Genomic DNA, 19,977 nt, shown 5'->3' with positions numbered 1-19,977 from the left:
AGTATCCAGATCCATGGGGACAGATGTCGTATCACACAGATGGCTTCAGGACCTCAGTTACGCTTACCCTTCCCACTCCTAGGGAAGGTGGTCCAGGAAGTGAAGTGAGAGCAGGCCACAGTAACACTGATAACTCCCCATTGGTCAAGGAGACATTGGTTTTCAGATAGACCTGAAATTGGATCCTCCACTTCAGCTTCTGTGGAGACTGGACATTCTCTTGCAAGGTCCTTTTCTCCATCCAAATCCAGCACTTCAACTAACAGACTGGCTATTGAGTGGGAAGCCATAGTATTGGTGAGCCTGTACTCCAAAGTCATCAAGACTTTGCTTTTGTCTATAGGATAATGGTGATACTAAAAGTGTTTTCCTCTATCTGATCCAGATTCAGCAGTTGGTGCCAAGGTCACGATGCCAATTCCAGAAATCCAAGAATTCCAGCCATTTTGGATTTTATCCAAGAAGGCATTGAGAAAGGTCTTCAGCCCAGCTCCATAGCATGTCAGGTGTCTGCTCTTAGTAGGGTTCTGTTTGCAGGCTTGCTGGCAGAAAACCGCCAAGTAACAAAGTTTCTTAGAGTAGTCCAGCCAGCCAGGTCAGTGGTCAGACCACTTTCCGCTGCCGCTCACATTGAGAGCCTTGACATCCCTTCAGATCTCTGATTTCAGTGTTAGCATTCTGCCTAGTCATCAAATCTTTCTCTTTCTATGCTAACTTCCATAATCCTCCTTACATCTATTCACTGCTCGCTACTTCCCAGAAGTCCAGAATTCTAGAATACACTGGTCTGCAGAACAGAAAATTTCCTTCTGATAATTTCTTTTTGCTAGCAGCATCTCCCACAATTCACCCACCCTAGATGTCTTATGAGCCAAAAGTCAGATACTAAGTGAACATGCCCATTTTGTTCATTACCTCTGGAGTATTTGTTAATATTGTTATACAAGTATTTTCACACCTTTGAAATAACTCACCTGCAGCAAGTGGGAGGAAAAAGGGTGTGGTGTCAAATCTTTGATCTGCCTTCATGAGCTGCAGAGTGCAGGGAGCAGCCCAGATGTCTAGGATTATCAGAGATGCTGAGCCAAAAGGAAATTATTGGTAAAAAATTTTCCATAGTTAACTATGAGATCCAAATAACTTTGGTTCAATGTGATCATCTTGGCAAAGCTCTCTGGAAGCGGAATTGTGTCGATGAGTCTACTAATAACTTTCTCTTGATCTCTTCAGTCTCCTTGAGTAAATTTTCCTTATATGTTTGTGAGACTTTTTCCTGGCTTTGGTTCATAGCTTGCAACATCACTGACTAATCCAGATAGGGAGTAAATATGCTCAGGGCTTTGGGACTTATTTCTCTTGTGAAGTCAAGCTAAAAAGTAGGCTAGTGCTCTTGCTGGGAAAAAACAACTACTGAGGGAATTTATTCTGCTAGCATATATTTTCTGTGTACCTGGTTTGTTTAAGCTGTTTTTTCAATTTCTTTTTCTGAAAAATTACATCTGTAGAAGAAAAGTACAAACCTACTTTTAATATGGTTGGTGTATTATATTGCATTTTAGTGGTAGCTTGAATCCAGGGTAAAAAATATCATCTAAAGTTTTAAAGAAAAACTCTTACAGAACAGAAAATGTTCAAGTACATCTTTCATTACATCATTCATGTTGTAATACTTTGTCATTTTTATTAATTATCAAAAATATTTATTGTTTAAACAAAAGTAGTCTCTCAAGTGTCCATCTGCGATCCCCACTTGACATTTCATTGATAGCAGCATTATGTTAAATATGTCACTGAGTAATAAAAGTTAGCACTAGCACTTGTATAACACTTTTCATGTTCAAAACTTAACTGCAAAACAATTTCTATGGAATTATTCTATGGTAAGATTTCAGAGTAACAGCCCACCTTGATTATCATACACATTGTAAGGAGAGTGATCACTTTAGATAAGCTATTACCAGCAGGAGAGCAGGGTGGGGGGAGAGAAAACCTTTAGTAGTGATAAACACCCATTTTTTCATGGTTTGTGTGTATAAAAACATCCTCTGTATTTTCCACAGTATGCATCCGATGAAGTGAGCTGTAGCTCACGAAAGCTTGTGCTCAAATAAATTAGTTAGTCTCTAAGGTGCCACAAGTCCTCCTTTTCTATGGTAAGAGAATATTTTGTCACAATCAAAGGAGTGGGACTTCACTGCAGGATCAAGTAGAATGCAAGAGGGTGGGTGGTGAGACAAAGAGCTCTCATTGAAAAACTATTATAATAATAGTTAGGACAAAACAGCTATTGACACAAGAAATTGCTTTCTATTTTAGAGTTTTGACCAGAGTCTAACAGTATTATCTGGTTTGAGTTTGTCATAACCTTAATGGTTTATATCCTATCCATATTCTAATTAAGAAAGAGTGAAGCACTAAAGTTCCTCTTCTTCCTGTCACAGAAAGTTAATTTAGAAATTTCTTGACCCAGACTCTTGTGGAGCCATGAGCAATGAAGCTCACCATGGTGATAAGAGTTATTTAAATTGATTCAAAAATCGCTCCTTCAGACTTACTGAAAATGGGATAGTATGAATTTTTGTTGTTTCAGTACCTGTTTTACTAGTATCTTCAGTCAGTACTATTATGTGATTAGACCTCTTAATAATAAAGTCTCTTGTAATAATTATAGAACAAAATCTATAGTTACACTCTTGTCAATTTGAACTCCATTAAAGTCAATGGAATTAACCCAGATTGTGACAGATGTAACCAGGAGCAGAATCTGACCCTAAAATTCACTATTTACCAGTTGTGTGACTAAATGGACTAAAATTTCAATCACCTAATTTAGTCCCTTTCTTTCTAAGATGATGATCTGATATTTTAAAATAGATGGACTGAGTCACTGCACTGTATCTCCACCAGTGCTGTCAGAACTCCTCTCTTGCTGCTCTGAGCTAGTCATTGCAATTAAAACAGCAACACATTAAAATTGACCCTTGCTTCCCACTCCTCCAAAAGACACAGAAATTTAAAAATACCTTCAAAATATCTAATTTCATTATTGTGAAAATAGAGGTCAATGGCAAAAAATCCACATCTTGTCAAAAGTGAGGCTTCCCCTTAGGCAAGAAAGATTGTGTGCTAAAGGGTATCCACAGAGTATGTGAAGTAATGGCCAAGAGCTATTATGAGTGGCATTTTAGGAATGTCTGTGTGTAGATGTGTATGTTTTATTTCACATTGTCCTCACCTTGCTCTGTAAGGATGACTGATAGCCTCACTTTGTGATTTCCTGGCTTTTAAGAGTGTAGTTTTATTTATTTTTTATGACCAGCCTCACACTTGTTAAATGTAATTTTTGCTTCATATAACATAAAAAAGCCCATCTGCAGTATGTTATCCCATGAATTAACAAGAATGACTGGACATAAGACAAGAAATCTTTTAAAAACATATGTTCACATTAAATACCTTGACTGTCTCAGTAAAGGAGGTCTTATGGGGTCATTTTTGATGAAGCACAAGTATACCATTTCTGCTCTTCTGAAATAGTTTTTTCAGGTTTATACTGAGCGTGTATAAAGGCGTATTACATAAGTAAAGGCTTAGTTTGTACATTAGCATTTTATATCTTGGATTCTTACTAAATCCTTCCTTTTACCAACCTGAGCTGAATAGATCTATATTGATTTCTGCTACATGTGTTTATGGTGTTTATTTTGATATATCTGGGATTAAAAACAAAATTAACAAGCATAATCAATTGTCTTAATGGTAAAAAATGGTGCTTTAGTACCCTTGGTTACATTCTTCTAGGGGGGAGAAGAGAGTGAAGGAGATGTTATAATAAAGGAATCGATTTATTCAATCACTGGGTATAAAAACATTAGCCCTGGGAAAGAGCCTTCCTCTAAGAGCTTTAGCTGCCCAGTCTCACTTGTGTGGCACAAAATGATTTGCATTTTTAGAGAAATTTCATGTCTTCAGTGAGCTCTAGTGAAACATGAATAAATTGCTTTCTTTTCCTCTTTTTCTGACTTTATGAAGCTGAATCCATTAGGGGCTGAGCCGAAGTGTAATGAAATAAAGGCAACAGCTGACATGATGGAAACCCTGGATTAGGTTTCTTACTAGTCCAAGCTCAGCTGTCGTGGCCTACATGTCAAGTTAGTGGTCTTCAGGGAGGCTCATGAGTACATGTGGATATTTTTTTTAGCTGCTACATTACAACTGGTCTCCAAAGCATCCAGAAATTAAATAGAGAAGCAAAGATTAAGAATTAGATAGAGACACAGCAAGCAGTTCACCAGAGAGAGTTGGAGTCAGGCAAATAAACCTTTCCAAGCTTGCTAACTCACTTCTGTCTGCTAGGCAGGCCTGCTTGTGACCCACCTTGCTCCCTTTTTGCATACTGAGTTTATGTGATTGCTTAAGATGCATGTAAGAGATACTGCTGTTGATATTACTGAGTACATTGGCCTGGCCGTGCACTAAAGCAGTCCACAGAGTTCAGCACAAGGGAACATCACTCAGCTTGGGAAGAGGACTGTCAGAGATTACAATTTTAATTCTTCAATGTTATACAGCTTCTGAGCTATTTGTTTTAGTTGGTGCCTAATCTGGCACTGGGTAAAATCCAAACTGGACCTAGAAGAAATGGAAGTAAGATTGCTAGTTTTATTTTTAATAAATGTGTTTGCAGATCAGAATGGGACTTTGCAATTGGGACACAGGTAAGTTTCAAGTGCTGTCTCTGTGAAACATCCATACTTCTGCTGTAACAAGTCTGGCTAGGAGACACTCAAACCTCAAAGCAGAAGCAGACATATTTGAAAGAAGCTTTAATTAAACTTTATTTTGCCTTGTGAATTTCAGGATGGGGTTAAATTATGGTTTGATCAGGACATGATGAAGAATGAAACAGACGCAGGATAGATTTTAAAGAAGAAAGCTGCAACTAAGGCTGATCATAAATTTTCCAACAGACCATTTTTCCATCAGAAAATGCTAATTCATGAAAATCTAAATGTTCCATAGGAACATGTCGATTATGACAAAATTTTGACAGAAGCCAGACAAAGTTCCAACAGCAACCTGCCTAGTTTCTTGTCAGCTCACACCTACCTCTGCCATTGCTCCACAGCCCAACCTACCCAGCCCCATGACAGCTCACCTAGCCAGGAACCCTGGAATCCTAGGCTCCTCAGCAGCTTACCTGGGAGACAGAGGAGGTAGAAGCAGGATTTTTTAAAGTTTACATTCCATAGGAAATTTTGCATTTACAACTTGTTCTGAATCTAAATTCTTTTCTTTTTTTTTTCCAGAAATGAGAAAATTTTCAAGGGCCGGAAACTCCAGTCCTTGCCCAGTTCAAAATGCAACTATATTAACTTCAAAGAGGGTTATTCCAACCCCCCCCCCCCCCCCCAAAAAAAAAAAAACACCATGCATTTATTTGAGTCCTGTGTTCGCTGAATAGCACATAACAAATATTCAGAGTTGGCCCCCTTCAACTAATCCCTAGAGTTCAACCCACCTCTGAATCCACTAGCCCTCTCCCTGAAAGGAGGGAGGGTACACAAGAGGAGTACTTTGGTCTTCAAGACTTAAGGTCTTCCTTCCTTCTTCAAGCAAATTCGGGCAAAGAAAGTTTGTGAATTATCTCCTGGGTCTCATTTTTACCTCTGGGAATTGGCCCCTGTAAGGTTCTTGCCCTCACTGGTTCAAGTTGCAAGGAAATTACAAACTCACTCACAACTCCTGTCCTTACTCTTTATTAACCTAAAACCAGGCCTTTAGGATACTGCAAGGAAGGTGAAAAAACTCACGAGAAATCCTGTCAATCTTGCCCTGATACGCTTTGCCAGTATTGCCCCCAAGGGAGAAATCCCTTCCTGATCCCCAAAACTGGTGACCTGGTCAGATGTACAGTTTTTTGGAAATAAAGTTCAAAGTAATATAGGACAGGGAGGCTGGGACAGCACCTGCAGCAGAATGGCTGCTGCGTGCCCTGAAGGTTTCACATACACCAAAGGGAGGCAATCAAGTCAAGTCAGGCAAGAGGCCCTTCCTGCCTCCACTAGTCACTGGTAGTAAGTAGAGCTGGAGAAGTCTCTCCTCCTCCGACTAATTTCCTGTCCACCCAGGTACACTTTTTGTTCGACTTCTGGCTGGGAGGAAGGCCCCAGTGCAGACAGTCCCTTCCTCTCAGGACCACAGGGGTTTTCTTTCCTCAGCCAGGCTGATCAGACCTCTGTCACACTCAGAGTGTTCTGTATGAGTTCCTATACTGCTGTCCTCACTATAGTATGGGACAGGTGGTGAGGGGTGGGCATTGCTTTTAAATTAAATAAATATATTCACCTGCTGGATGTTTCTAGCGCCAGCAATGTAATTTGTATGGCATAATCCAAAGAAAATGTTAATTGTTAGAGTAATACATTTTAAATAGCTAATAATTCTTTTGATACAATTTAACATATGGAGGGCCAGATCCTCATTTGATATAATTCCATTGATTTCAGTACAGCTGCACTATTTTACACCAGCAAAGGACATTTTTGGCAAAGCGTTTATTTTTAAATTCTATTGTTTGCTTACATGTTCTTAAAAATCTCTATAGTACTGTAACTTTCTACAGTAGCTCACAAACCACACGCTGACTGCTAATAAACAGAGCATCCATTTCCATTTTTCAGTGTACTCTTTTTCATGTGACTCTGTTTCTCATAAAAAGATCTAGATTGACTGGTCAGAAGGCTGGAGTCCTCTCTTTATCCACAGAAAGAGTTAAAAATGGGCTGTGACAATGTAAGCTTTCTCACACTGTCCCACCAATGTACCTCCACCCTGATCTGGAAGACCAGACCCATTAAATCCCAAAGTCTAGATAGACAAACCCAAACATTCTGTGCTGTACCATTAGACTAAACTAAGGACTTACCTATCTTTTTAAAAGTAGATGCTGCAATGTCAGGTCTAATTAAAAGCATTGGGTCTAATCTCACTGTCTGGTGGGAAAATCAGCCAGGGAATCTTTCAGGTAGAAATCCCCACAAAGTTCACCATGCAGAGGTTTCTTACCTACTGGTCTGTCTGGGTGGCGGAGGATGCAGGGCCTGCCCACAAACATGGTTCTTGGTCTCCAGCATTTATCATTATTATTTATGTGTGTGTGTGTATTGCCATCGAACCTAGGACCCCAAGTCATAGACCAAGACCTTATTGTGCTAGGCACTGTACAGAGACAGAACAAAATGACAGTCTCTGGCACATGAAATTTACAATCTAAGTGTAAGACAAGAGATAACAGATAGATGGAGACAGAGGGAGCACAAGGAAACAATGAGACAATACTGGTGTGCCTGATAAGCAGTGGTCTCAGTACACTAGCTGCCTAACTGTTGTTAAGTGTTTTGTAGGCTTTAAGGCAAAGGAGAGTTTTAAGGAGGGATTTGAAGGAAGATAATGAGATAGCTTGCAGATGTTTACAGAGAGCTCCACTGATACATAAGGGACAGCATGGAAGAAACAACTCAATCTGTTTAGCTTAACGAAGAGAAAATTAAGGGATGACTTGATTACAGTCTGTAAGTGGCTACACGGGGAACAAATATTTAATAACAGGCTCATCAATCTAACAGAGAAAGGTATAATATGATCCAATGGCTGGAAGTTGAAGCTAGACAAGTCCAGACTGGAAATAAGGCATATATTTTTAACAATGAGAGTAATTAACCATTGGAACAATTTACCAAGGTTGTGGTGGGTTCTCCTGTACTACCACTGGCAATTTTTAAATCAAGATTGCATGTTTTTCTAAAAGATGTGTTTTAGGGATAATTTGGGGGAAAGTTCTAAGGCCTGTGTTATACAAGAGGTCAGACTAGATGATCAAAATGATCCCTTCTGGCCTTGAAATCTGTGAATCTAGGTGCTTGTTTGAAAATGTAAGAAATAGGCAATGAAGGCTGTCATCACTGGGAGAGTTGAGGCAGGTTCTCCTGTACTCCCCTTCAGGTTCCTGGCAGCACAGTTCTATTTGTTCCCTGCTGTCAAGACTTCTACAACTAGTAGCTGCCCAGTTCCCCAGTGCTCTGAAGGAGGTAAGTCCATCTTCTACAGAGGAGGAGGGAAATCTATGCATGAATCTTAGAGGAAAAGGTGGGTCACTGCAGAGGATAACTTTCTTGCCTGCAAAGAACTCAGATACAGGAAAATGGATTCTTCTATAAAGTTCAATTGTAGGGATTCTGCCTCTGCTTTGATAGCATCGTCTTCTATCCACTTCTTCCATACCTTCTTAGCCTGAATTGATGCATTCATGGTAAGACTCCTTCAAAGATATAAAGCTTACAAAAAAATCTCCCTGGCATCCTGTTTTGTAGCAGATGCATTGCTAAATTCTTCTTTGCTTCACTGGCTTCGTTTTCTGTTCCCAGAAGATACCTTTGGCTAAGATCTTGGAAGACAAATTCCCAGGCAGAACACTAATTTACAGTGTCCTCCAAATACCCAGATGGCAAACAGTTTGGAAGCCACTGGGCAAAGTAGTCACTGAAGATCCTGAAAGGCATAAGTACATATAATTGTACAGAAGAGTAGGCCGGCCTTTAGAGGCTAGCAAACTGCAGAGCCACATTTTAGAAAACAACGATAGAATAATTTTTCCAGAATAGGAAACTCTCATTGGACTGCACAGAGCACTAGATTAAAAAGCAAAAGAAAGCTCAAATCAAGGACATTTATGTTGAAGCAGGACGATCTATCACTACAAAGTACAATTCAGCAACAGCAAATGTTAAAAGATTTAGTAATGACTAATGCGATCTTCGTCATCTTGAGACACCCCAGAGAGGCCCCAATTTTCAGAACATGGGTACTCAGCACTTGCTGATAATCAGAGACCTTGAAGACATCTCACACTGGGCACCCAAAAATTGACCCCAGAAATCATTAGTGATTTTTTAAAATCTTTGTTGCGTCTAATGATATATCTCTAATTATTTTGCTCCATAGGAAAAGATGGTGATTGTAAGATGTTAATGTAATTTTGAATTGTTCCTCTATCAGTTTTTCTTTAATTGTTTATGATTGTATAAAAGCCCAGACTCAGTACAATATTTATTTGAGTTAAGAGTAAGGTATTAAAAGGTGTCATGCACAGCTGTGAAACACAGTTGCATATTAAATGCGTAAAGTTGGTTTACAATTAGCAGTAGCTTGGAGTGTTTTGTTACAGGACCAGAGTTAAGGTGATTTCGGGGACAGTGAACAAGACTTTTTCTATTTATTGGAATTGGTGTGAATTAGTTGCTATGGTAGTGCTAGAATTGCATTTCTAACCTTAGCTTGAGATTTCCATGTTGTTATAGTTTATTTATGTACTGGTGATGTGAGGTGTATTGTTTTGTTTTGCAGTATACATAGTAATTATAAATTAACAGTTTTTTTGCATAGGAATTCATCAAGAATATGCTTGCCACACTAGCTATGATAATTGTATTGTCTAAACTCTTGGAGTTCTCATGGTTTCTCTGCCTCTTCATGGGATGGGTATGTTTTATTCACATTTCTTAAAATATGCATTACATACATAAAATATGCACACATAATTAATGCATTTGTAAAAAATCTGTATAGGCCATCTATACTTTTGTATTCATGTGAAAACAAATGTAAGTATCTTCAAAATTTGAAGAGAAAGCTCTTCAGAATTATTAAGACATCTCTTTGAGCAAAGTTATTTTAAAAAATGTTTTTTTAAAGCATCTTTCTGATTTGGGCTAAATCTTCAGCTGTGGCCAAGCTGTCCTCAGAGAGGGAGAAAAAGTGGTTTATGCCACCTTTTTGACCCCCTCACCCAAATCCTGGGGCCAGCCAGGAGCCAGTTTGGCTTCCACTGGAATTTAGAGCAACCTCAGATCTGTTTTAAGTTGTGCTGGCTAGTAACAGCCCCCAAGGGACTGTTTTGCCATCTAGGGAGCATAAGAGCACTCCAGCCATGCTCCCTTACTCTGATGCACCCCTTTCATCAGCATTGAAGGGGGGTGAAAATAAGCCAGCTCTTTGCCTCCTGGGATTCCCTTACACAATGGGGAGTCCCCAACCAGCTGGTTTAGCTGACTTTCAAACTGCTTTGTGCAGCTGGAAAATGTTGAAATAATGAAAGAATGGGAAATTTTCAAAGCATCACATCTGAAAAATTCCTTTCTTGACTTCTCCCAAACTTGGGGAGGGGAGGGGAGAGGAGTGGACTCTAGCCACAGATAAGATGCTGTATTCAAATTTTAGGAGAATAATTTGGGTGAAGTGTCAGGAGGTTGAAGATTAGGATAATAACAGTCAACTGTCCGCATCTTTTTTTATGGAAGGACCAATTCCCCCAGGAGGAGGACCTTCTAGAAAGCTATCAGTGTTTTTGAGGACCAATGCTTGTTTATGTCACTAACATTCATTTATGTTTGCACAGATCACTAGTGACAGTCCTCCTGTCCTTTCTCTTTTGTTCTTACCTGACAATTTCCTTTTTTTGGCTATCTGTACAATCCAACCTATATTAAGGATGAGCCCATTCAGAGTTGAGTATTCAACAGGTGGCTTTTGTGAAGGTGTTATCTCACTATATGCTACACTTATGTGTAGTTTTCAGGATGATTACAGGACTGGAAAGATTTCAAGGTTGCCCAAAAGTCTGATGTCTGCCCCAACCATGAAAGAGAGAAACTTGTCTGATTGCTGTTGGATATATGCATAAGCGAGGAAAGGAAGTTATCAAGTAGGGACAAATTTGTACCCCATTAGGCCTTCCCATCCTAATAAAAAAAAATTGTGCTTTCCTTACAGTTTTCGTGGTCCCAAGAGTGTCTACATTTAGCAGAACATAAAGTAAGTTCTGTTTCCAATTCATAAACCTGCCCCAAACTATTAAGCCTTTAATCAAATAAACCTACCTGTTCAGTATACCTGCCCTAATTTGTTTAGGGCTCCCATCGGTGCTCATAAAGACTCATTCATTGCCCCATATAATACATAATCTCAAAAGAGAACCAAATGAAGCATTTTTACAATCTAAATTAAACAACTTTGTCTAATGAAAGTAGAGGTGTCTCCTTCCTAACTAGGCCGGAATCCCTAAGGGTCTTGTATTTATTTATTTATTTATTTTTACGTTTGACAGATTGGCCTAGGAGGATCTGAAACTAAGTTAACTGAGCTGACTCCGATGTTTCTCTTTTTCTGCCTGCTCACCAAGCTTGAAATATGTGTAGGCAGGTCTACAATTGACTGTATTAAAGTAAATATTCAGCCACAAACTTATTCTAAAATGCAGCTGGGTAAATTCCCATCCCCTTGCTCACCCTACCACGTAATATCTCTGATGTTCAGAATTCATCTCTATCGTATGTGGCTCTTAAAAATACCTACGATTAATAAATACTATGATTCACTAACCTGGCTCATTTGTATTGTTTCCCCCATGGAAGCATTTGCCTATGTTAGCATCTAGAGACACTCCATGCTTACAGTGCATGGCAGAACAGTAAGATGCTTTCAGTCTCATGTGATGTTCAGGTTTTAGTGTAAAATAAAATTAAAGCATTCACAAAATGGAAACTCTGCAGATAAAAATCTCCTTTCTATTAAGCAGTGAAAGCGTGTATGTGTGTGTATGAAAGAGAGAGAAAGAGACCCTAATCAGCAAACATTTTTCACTAAAAATGCAATTTTGGGCAAATATTTATATCAAAACCAGCTGATTTATGGTACAACTCCTCCAGTCAGCTATATGTTTTTTTAAGATTAAAAACAATACACTTCAACCATTTTCATAACTGTATATTGTTTCTCTGGTATGATTAACCTAATAAAAATTACATAGCACCAATTGAAAATGGTAAACAGAATTATGTGTTTATTTCAAGCATGACAAGTTATCCTCCATTTTTCAGGTATTTATTTTAAATACCCTTTACCTTCAGTATAAGGGTACACTACTCTTATCAGACTGCTGTATGGTCACAGTCACTTCACATAGCTTAAGAGAATGTATTGCATTTTTACATTGTATGATCAACTTTTTGACAGTGCGGGGCCAGCATAGCTAATGGAATAATAGCCTGCAGGGTCCAGCTAAATGATATACGAATATAATCAACCTTTGTGATGACTATTCAAAAGTAATCCCTTTAGCTTTCAACTGGAACATATATTTCAACAAGGCAAAGCCATACGAGGAAAATCTCTGCAGACTCCACTGATACAATATGGCCTTCATATCCCTACAGTGTGTTTGCTGCTCATAGTGAGTTTTAAATTTAAGGTAATGGCTACTGTATATTCATGTGAGCATAGAACAATACCTTTGATTTGTTGGAGAAATGTTACATTAGCTACCAAGGGCCCTATTCAGTAAACTTTGACACAACCCTTATATACGGTTTGTTGCTTACTCTGAATAGAATGTTCCTGATAAAAATGCTTTGCATGCCCAAATTATACAAATTCATTAATCTTTATATTCATAAAACCACCAAGTACAACTGCCTCTATTTTAAGTATACCACTCAGAGTACATGGATAAAAGAGGAGGCCAAATCTGCTTTTAAAAAGAAAGCATTCAGTTACATTTCATTTATTGGGATGGAAAAAATTGGAAAATCTTTTGCACGTATAGGACACACGTACTTTGCTGATTGTGGCATTATTTGGTATAGTATTTTTATTTCTGCCTCACCACGACATTCTACAGTATATAACTAAGAACAGCTTCCTGAACTTTCAAAAGGCAAGTAATTTTTAGATGAGAATAATGGGTCATATCTCATCATTTGGATTAAGCCAATTTGATGATATACATACTATAGCCTATCATGGATAAGTTTTATAAAGAGTTTAATGAAGAGTCTATAATACATATATAGCTGACAGAAAATGTCATATTTGCTAATACTGAGTCAAATTATATGGAATATGTTGTATCAAACTGAATCTTGTATAATGAAAATGCAGTATGCTGCCTTATATTAGTGCTTTGGTAAGTATAACATGCAGCAATGGGGTAAGAACTCAGAAACAACAGGAACATCTGCTGTTTATATATATATATATATATTCATACACACACACACACAGAGCAACACATGTATATATGTTGTTGTGCGTGTGTGTGTATATATAGGTAATACAATAGCACCATTGTTTATTTCTATTTGACATACTAACTTGAATATTTTAAGCACTTCGTGTAAATTAATAGCAAAAGCTACCAAAATGCAAGTAACCTCTATTTATTTCCTTTCCAATATAGTCCAGATTGTGGGTTGCTTTTAGCTTGTTTTTTTAATTTGGGGTTTGGTTTGGTTTGTTTCTTTACCTATAAGTAGAGCTACAAACAAGTCCGCTGAAATAAAAACATTTGCATAAAATTTGTTTTAAATAGCACTCCTCCTCCCTCTCCTGTCCCCAAAAATGTCTTTTCTTCTTTTTTGTGGGGAGGATTTCTGCATCAGACAATAGGGCTGTTAAGAGTTCTCATTTTATTATTAGTTAGTTATCATTAAGTGCCAACTTTCCTGCAGAGTGTACAGTCTAAAAAACAGATGTTATACATTTCATTTTTATTAAAAACTTCTGAGTGCATGGAGTTTGGGTGAACTCTTGTTCTCACTGAAGTCAACTGGAGTTTTACCATTGACTTCAATGGGGCCAGAATTTCACCCTGTGTCTGTAAAATTCCATGCACACTAATGGTGCCAGACAAATAAGGAGCTATATTTTCAAAAGAGCTTAGTTCCCATTTCGACACACAATGAAGTAGCTAAATTTCTTAAAAGTATTCAGCACTTAGCAGCTGCCATTGAGGACAAAGGGAGCTGTCGAGAGCTTAGATGCTCTGAAAATTTCTCCCAGTAATTACAATTGCCAGTAAAGAAGCAATTATAATACATCAGAAACATCTTATTTTACATGCAAGGGAAGGCCCCTCTTTTCCAGTTTTTTATTTTGTTTACAATTTCCTGGAAATTTATTGGGCTTATTACAAACTTTAAAAATGGATGAAAATCAGTGCAAACATTAACTTCACAGTTTTCTGGGTAAATAGTGGGGTTAATATTGGGGGATGGAAGGACCAAAAAAAGCAACAGGTTACCAAGACGCCATTGCTCCTTCCGGAATGGGAAATCTGATCCAGGGAGTTCTGCACATTTCCTTTTTTAGGGCTCAAATACTGACATACACATACTGACATCCATGAACATGTGTGTATCTTCCAATGCATTGACTTACTTTAACAAACAGCCTTGCAGATACACTTGGACTAATTTACTAACACTTGGACTAACTACTTACTAACACTTGGACTAATTTAAAAACACATCTACCTCATGTTATGGATTGGATTTGCTTCACATAATCAGTATTTTCAGGTACTTAAGTAGTCCAAAATTAGGTAAAAATAGATTAAAAAAACCCAAATGATAACTTTTGTAAAACCCAGGAAATTTTAGGTAAAAATCAGTAAAATCTGAAAACAAAGGGCCTTATATATATTATATATGCACATACACACAAATACATGTCTGTCCATCTGTATATCTATCTGTCCATATTTATACACTCACACAATGACTGATAGAGAATGCATGATGTCATAAATATAAAGGGAAGGGTAAACACCTTTAAAATCCCTCCTGGCCAGAGGAAAAATCCTTTCACCTGTAAAGGGTTAAGAAGCTAGGATAACCTCGCTGGCACCTGACCAAAATGACCACAGAGGAGACAAGATACTTTCAAAAGCTGGGGGGAGGGAGAAAACAAATCTCTCTCTGTCTGTTTGTGTGATGCTTTTGCCGGGGACAGAACAGGAATGGAGTCTTAGAACTTAGTAAGTAATCTAGCTAGATATGCGTTAGATTATGGTTTCTTTAAATGGCTGAGAAAATAAGCTGTGCTTGAATAGAATGGATATTCCTGTCTGTGTGTCTTTTTGTAACTTAAGGTTTTGCCTAGAGGGATTCTCTATGTTTTGAATCTAACTACCCTGTAAGGTATTTACCATCCTGATTTTACAGAGGTAATTCTTTTTATTGTTACTTCTATTAAAATTCTTCTTTTCAAGAACTGAATGCTTTCTTTCATTGTTCTTAAGATCCAAGAGTTTGGGTCTGTGGTCACCTATGCAAATTGGTGAGGATTATTACCAAACCTTCCCCAGGAAGTGGGGTGCAAGGGTTGGGAGGCTTTTGGGGGGAAACACGTTTCCAAACGGGCTCTTTCCTAATAAAATAAACCCGGATAAACGTTTGGTGGTGGCAGTGGAAGTCCAAGGGCAAAGGGTAAAATAATTTGTACCTTGGGGAAGTTTTAACCTAAGCTGGTAAAAGTAAGCTTAGGAGGTTTTCATGCAGGTCCCCACATCTGTACCCTAGAGTTCAGAGTGGGGAAGGAACCTTGACACATGATAGTATGGTTTTATTGACATGAGTATGAAAGAGTCTCATTGTTCACAAATGGGAAAGCCATGGCTGAGTTGTGTAGAAAATTGCCCCATAGATGTGCCAGTAAAAGATTCAGGCCAACCCCCACCATCAGTGTCTCCATATATGTTACATATTTTACAGGGGAAAAAACTGTTTTTAAAATTATTTTTAGAAAGTATTTTAAAAGTTTATTGCTACCAGATTTCTTATCTCTCCATCTGTACAGGGGACTGACCATATAGGCTGTATGGGCTTTCAAGAAAAAGAAAGTTATAGCTGTAATTCTAATGAATTTTAGAAACATCTAAAAATTATCTAAAATTGCTTTTTTCGTACTTAAAATGTCACAGTTTAAATATCTAGTATTTCAAGACCAGCTAGGGCTAGAAACAATGGCTCTATGTCAGTGGGATTCCTAGCTTTCCAATAATATAAAGCTCCTATTTCTAGTCCTAATGGGTCACAAAATACAGTATAAGACCTTGAATATGTTAATAGTCCAGAGTTGACTATTTCCCAGTTTAACGGGATAAGCTGTTGGGAAATACAAATATTTGTGACAGGCTGTTCTGGAGTTTTTTGGTGATATTTTGAAGCTTCTCAGAAGTTTAGAATGTTAGAATGGCAGAAATAGATTAGTGAACAAATGCAGGCAAAAGTTTGAAAGGTGTACAAAAATGCAATTTATCACAAAATTGCATAATTTTTCTTGTGGGTATCTCCACCACTTGTGTAGGTATCCATGTATGTCAGATAAATAGATACATGTAAATATATGTGTCTATATATCTATATTTTCACATATATACACATGCACACACGTCACCACTCTGTTACTAGTTTTACGACATTGTGATTCCATTGAAATCAGTGGTGCTGCTATGCCAACATAAAAATGGCATTGCCTGGTGATGTATCAGGGCCTTTATTGGTTTCAATCCTACAATGCAGTGTTGTCAGCTGCTTATGGGAATACGGACTTCAAAGGCCAAATTCAGAGGTAATTCCCACACTTGCAATGCCACGCGTCGCCTGGGGAAGCACATCGGCTGCCGCAGGGAGTGGTGCAAGGAGCACCAGGAGCTGGGAGTCCTGGTGCCGCAGATCAGGTCCGACAACAACACCATCATCACCCCAAGTGCCAGGGCCATGCTGGAGAGGACCCTGAAGGCAGCCATCCACTCACTGTACATGGAAACCCTGAAGCGTAAACTGGACCAGGGTAAACCCTTTGAACTGACCAGCAAGTGGGATGCAAGCAACCACTTCCTTGCCGGGGGTGGCTTCACCTGTTTCACTGGTTGGCGGTTTATCCACCATGCGTGGCTCAACTGCATCCCGCTCAATGGAGCCGTCGGCCACAGGAACCGAGACAAGCATTGCAGGAAGTGCGGCTACTCCAACGAGACCCTGCCCCACGTCCTGTGCAGCTGCAAGCCCCACTCCTGAGCCTGGCAGCTGCGCCACAACGCCATCCAGAACCGCCTGGTGAAAGCCATCGCACCACGCCTGGGGGAGGTCACCGTGAACTGCACCATCCCCAGGACTGACAGCCAGTTGTGACCTGACGTGGTAGTCACCGACAAGGCCCAGAAAAAGATTATCCTCGTTGACGTCATAGTCTCCTTTGAGCACAGGACCCCAGCCTTCCGCGAAGCCCAAGCTCGTAAGCTGGAAAAATACGCCCCCCTGGCCGACACCCTGAGAGCAAAGGGCTACGAGGTGCAGATGGATGCCCTGATCGTCTGAGCCCTGGGCGCTTGGGACCCCTGCAATGAGCATGTGCTGTGGACCTGTGGGATCGGTCGACGCTATGCACAGCTCATGCAGTGCCTCATGGTCTCAGACACCATCCGATGGTCCAGGGACATCTACATCGAACACATCACCGGCCACTGACAGTACCAGGAGGTGTGAGCCAGTACAATATCATGCATCAACTATGGGAAAGGGACTGAGAGACTTTTTCCATTGGACCATATGAACTGGACCCATAAACTCACTGAACATTAAATCCCACCAAATGAGGGTAAATCCATCCTCGTCATCGTATCCACTCATTATACTCCACACCTGAACATAGCCATTATATGAACAACATACCCCCATATTTCAATGTCTGTACTTTGACCCGTTAAACTTTTATCCCCAATTGGGGAGATTGCAGATTATGTATTCCTTACGCCACCCGTTCCTAAACCGAATTTCGCACCCCTCGATAATCTGTACCTTATTCCCTGATAACCAGAAACTTCTATGCTTAAACTCTGTACTGTTTTCTTTTTACTTCAACATCATCTTAATAAAATTATTAAATGTATAAGCAGAGTTAGGATGAGCTCTATCCTGACATCTGGTGGCAAATTGTGGGTTATGGAAAAGAACTTCAGGGGCTGATCTCATTTGCATAGGCACACCCCCCTGCCTAGATGGTCACTTTGGCTGCTGAAGGAGCCCCAGTTTCTCTGTTATTGGGGCAGGAAGAATAAACTGTTGTTATCCTGATTATGTGAATCAAGGACAGTGGGACTGTACTTGGCCTTTTTTTAATGATGGAGGGATTCACCATCAACTAAGCAGCACTCGCTAGGCAAGGGTCATGGGTTCCAAAACCCAGTGAATTGAGAGAGGCTGGGGAAAGGTAATACTTGGTGGTATGGGTCCTTGATGAGGGCTTTACATGCCAATTGCACCTTCTCCTCTCTCCCTGGTGGAATGTCAGAGCTAGTTTTGATTTCACTACGAGTCTAGTTGCAGGCTACTGAGCTGAATTCACTTTGGGCCAATGGTGTACCAGCACTGAGGCTCCCCTACTACAAGCTGAAATCACTGAAGAGCTAAAATTACTAAGAGCTGAAATTGCTGAGTGTTGTGTTAAGTAGCGGGGGGGCTGAAGATGTATTGCAGAGCAGTTTGTGGGATGGCTGGAGGAGCGGAGTGGCTGGCAGAGCAGAGCAATTTGTGGGGTGGCTGGTGGAGCAGAGAGGAGAGGAGCTCCACGGACAGGTTGGGTAGTCGGCTTCAGACCAAGTAAGGTGCCTCTTAACCCCCCCCCCCCGCCATTTCCACCCAGGTTGGGAGGTAAAACTCTGCAGATAAACTTTCGAACTCTGGGGCTGCACTGACCAGGGACAGAGACTTTTGGGTTGTTGGACTTTTGGGACTTTGGGTGACTTTTGGGTTGCTGGACTCAAGAACCAAAGGGAAAGGACACGGCCCAATTTACTTGGGGTGGGTTTTGGTTCATAGGTTGTGTTATGAATCCTGTTGGTGGTGTTTCCCCAACATAATGCCACATTGTTTCTCTCTGTTATTAAAAGGCTTTTGCTACACTCAGATTCTGTGCTTGCAAGAGGGGAAGTATTGCCTCTTAGAGGCGCCCAGCAGGGGTGGTGTATATTTGTCCCAGGTCACTGGGTAGGGGCTCGGGCCGGTTTTGCATTGTGTTATTGGAATGGAACCCCTACATACTGAACCGAGCCCTTGTTGCTGCCAACTCTAATGGGCAGAAGGGTTACATATGTAAGGCAGTGAAGTTAGACTCCCTTATACCCAGTTACAATTCCCTTAGGCTTACTTATTCCCAGCCTGCTGGTGAAAGAATCTGAGCTGATAACTTAGGCCTGGTCTATCTGAGAATGTTTTAACTGGAATAACTAAATTGTTTCAATAATACTGGACAAACCTCCTAAAATACACATGCAGCCTTGGCGCAAAGTGGGGCTCAATCTGGTTTGGTTTAATAGTATAAAATTTTTCATAAATTTAGTTATTTCCATTTTAGTTGCATACAGATATGGATACAGTATTAATATGAAGAGAGAGTGAGCAAAAGTGTATATGTTGAAAGTTTCTTTTTATTGAGTCAGAGGTGCTGTTCTGTCTGATTTCAGTCAATTCCAAACCTGGCACTGATGTGGAGATGGGACTCAATGATTTTTCTAAACGTCATGATTATAATGCTAAGGAGCTGGTGCATTAATGTCTTTGGTTTGGGAAAAAATTTAGTTCTGCATTTCCTGTATTCCATGTAGTGATGTGCATGCCATCTTGTTACAATCTAAGAATTTTTATCCCCTATTACTATATACTGTACTGTAGGATGTTCACAGAAGCCTTCTTTGCTTAAATGCTACTATGCGAGTCATATGTTTAAAGCATTAATTCACATTTTTCTTAACAGAGCTTGCTAAAGACACAAGTGGTATTCTGGAGACCAATGAACTATTTCTGCAGACCCCAGTTCAAGAACCTCTCTGGTATAGTATTTGCCCCCATTCTAAACTCTATAGACCTGTTACCTAATAATAGTCAATTGATAAGAATTGATAATAAGAAGTATATTTTATGGGTTTGAATTTAGTTAATAATTAAAGAGACCTAAGATAACTCAGCTTGATTGAGTTTATTAAGCAATTGTTATTCAGAACGTAACAGAAAGGCATAGGTTACCCCAATCTGGAGAATGCCTTGCAGCTAGCGATAGTCTGATTTTGATACTGTCTGGTTC

At 39.6% G+C, this 19,977-nt stretch overlaps 1 protein-coding gene across 1 annotated transcript in view; it reads left to right on the top strand.

Annotated features, from left to right (window-relative positions):
• The window catches only part of TTC29 (tetratricopeptide repeat domain 29), a 201,949-nt gene extending 182,177 nt beyond the window's left edge, over nucleotides 1–19,772 (top strand). The window contains exon 10 of the mRNA XM_077816149.1: nucleotides 19,651–19,772. Within this exon, the coding sequence (XP_077672275.1) occupies nucleotides 19,651–19,772 (122 nt within the window). The remainder of the gene's footprint in view (nucleotides 1–19,650) is intronic.
• Nucleotides 19,773–19,977: the final 205 nt, after the last annotated feature.

Source organism: Eretmochelys imbricata, chromosome 4, assembly GCF_965152235.1.
Source record: "Eretmochelys imbricata isolate rEreImb1 chromosome 4, rEreImb1.hap1, whole genome shotgun sequence".
Lineage (NCBI taxonomy): Eukaryota > Metazoa > Chordata > Testudines > Cheloniidae > Eretmochelys > Eretmochelys imbricata.
Note: the sequence above shows the minus strand (reverse complement) of the source record. Positions and strands in the feature narration are given on the sequence as shown.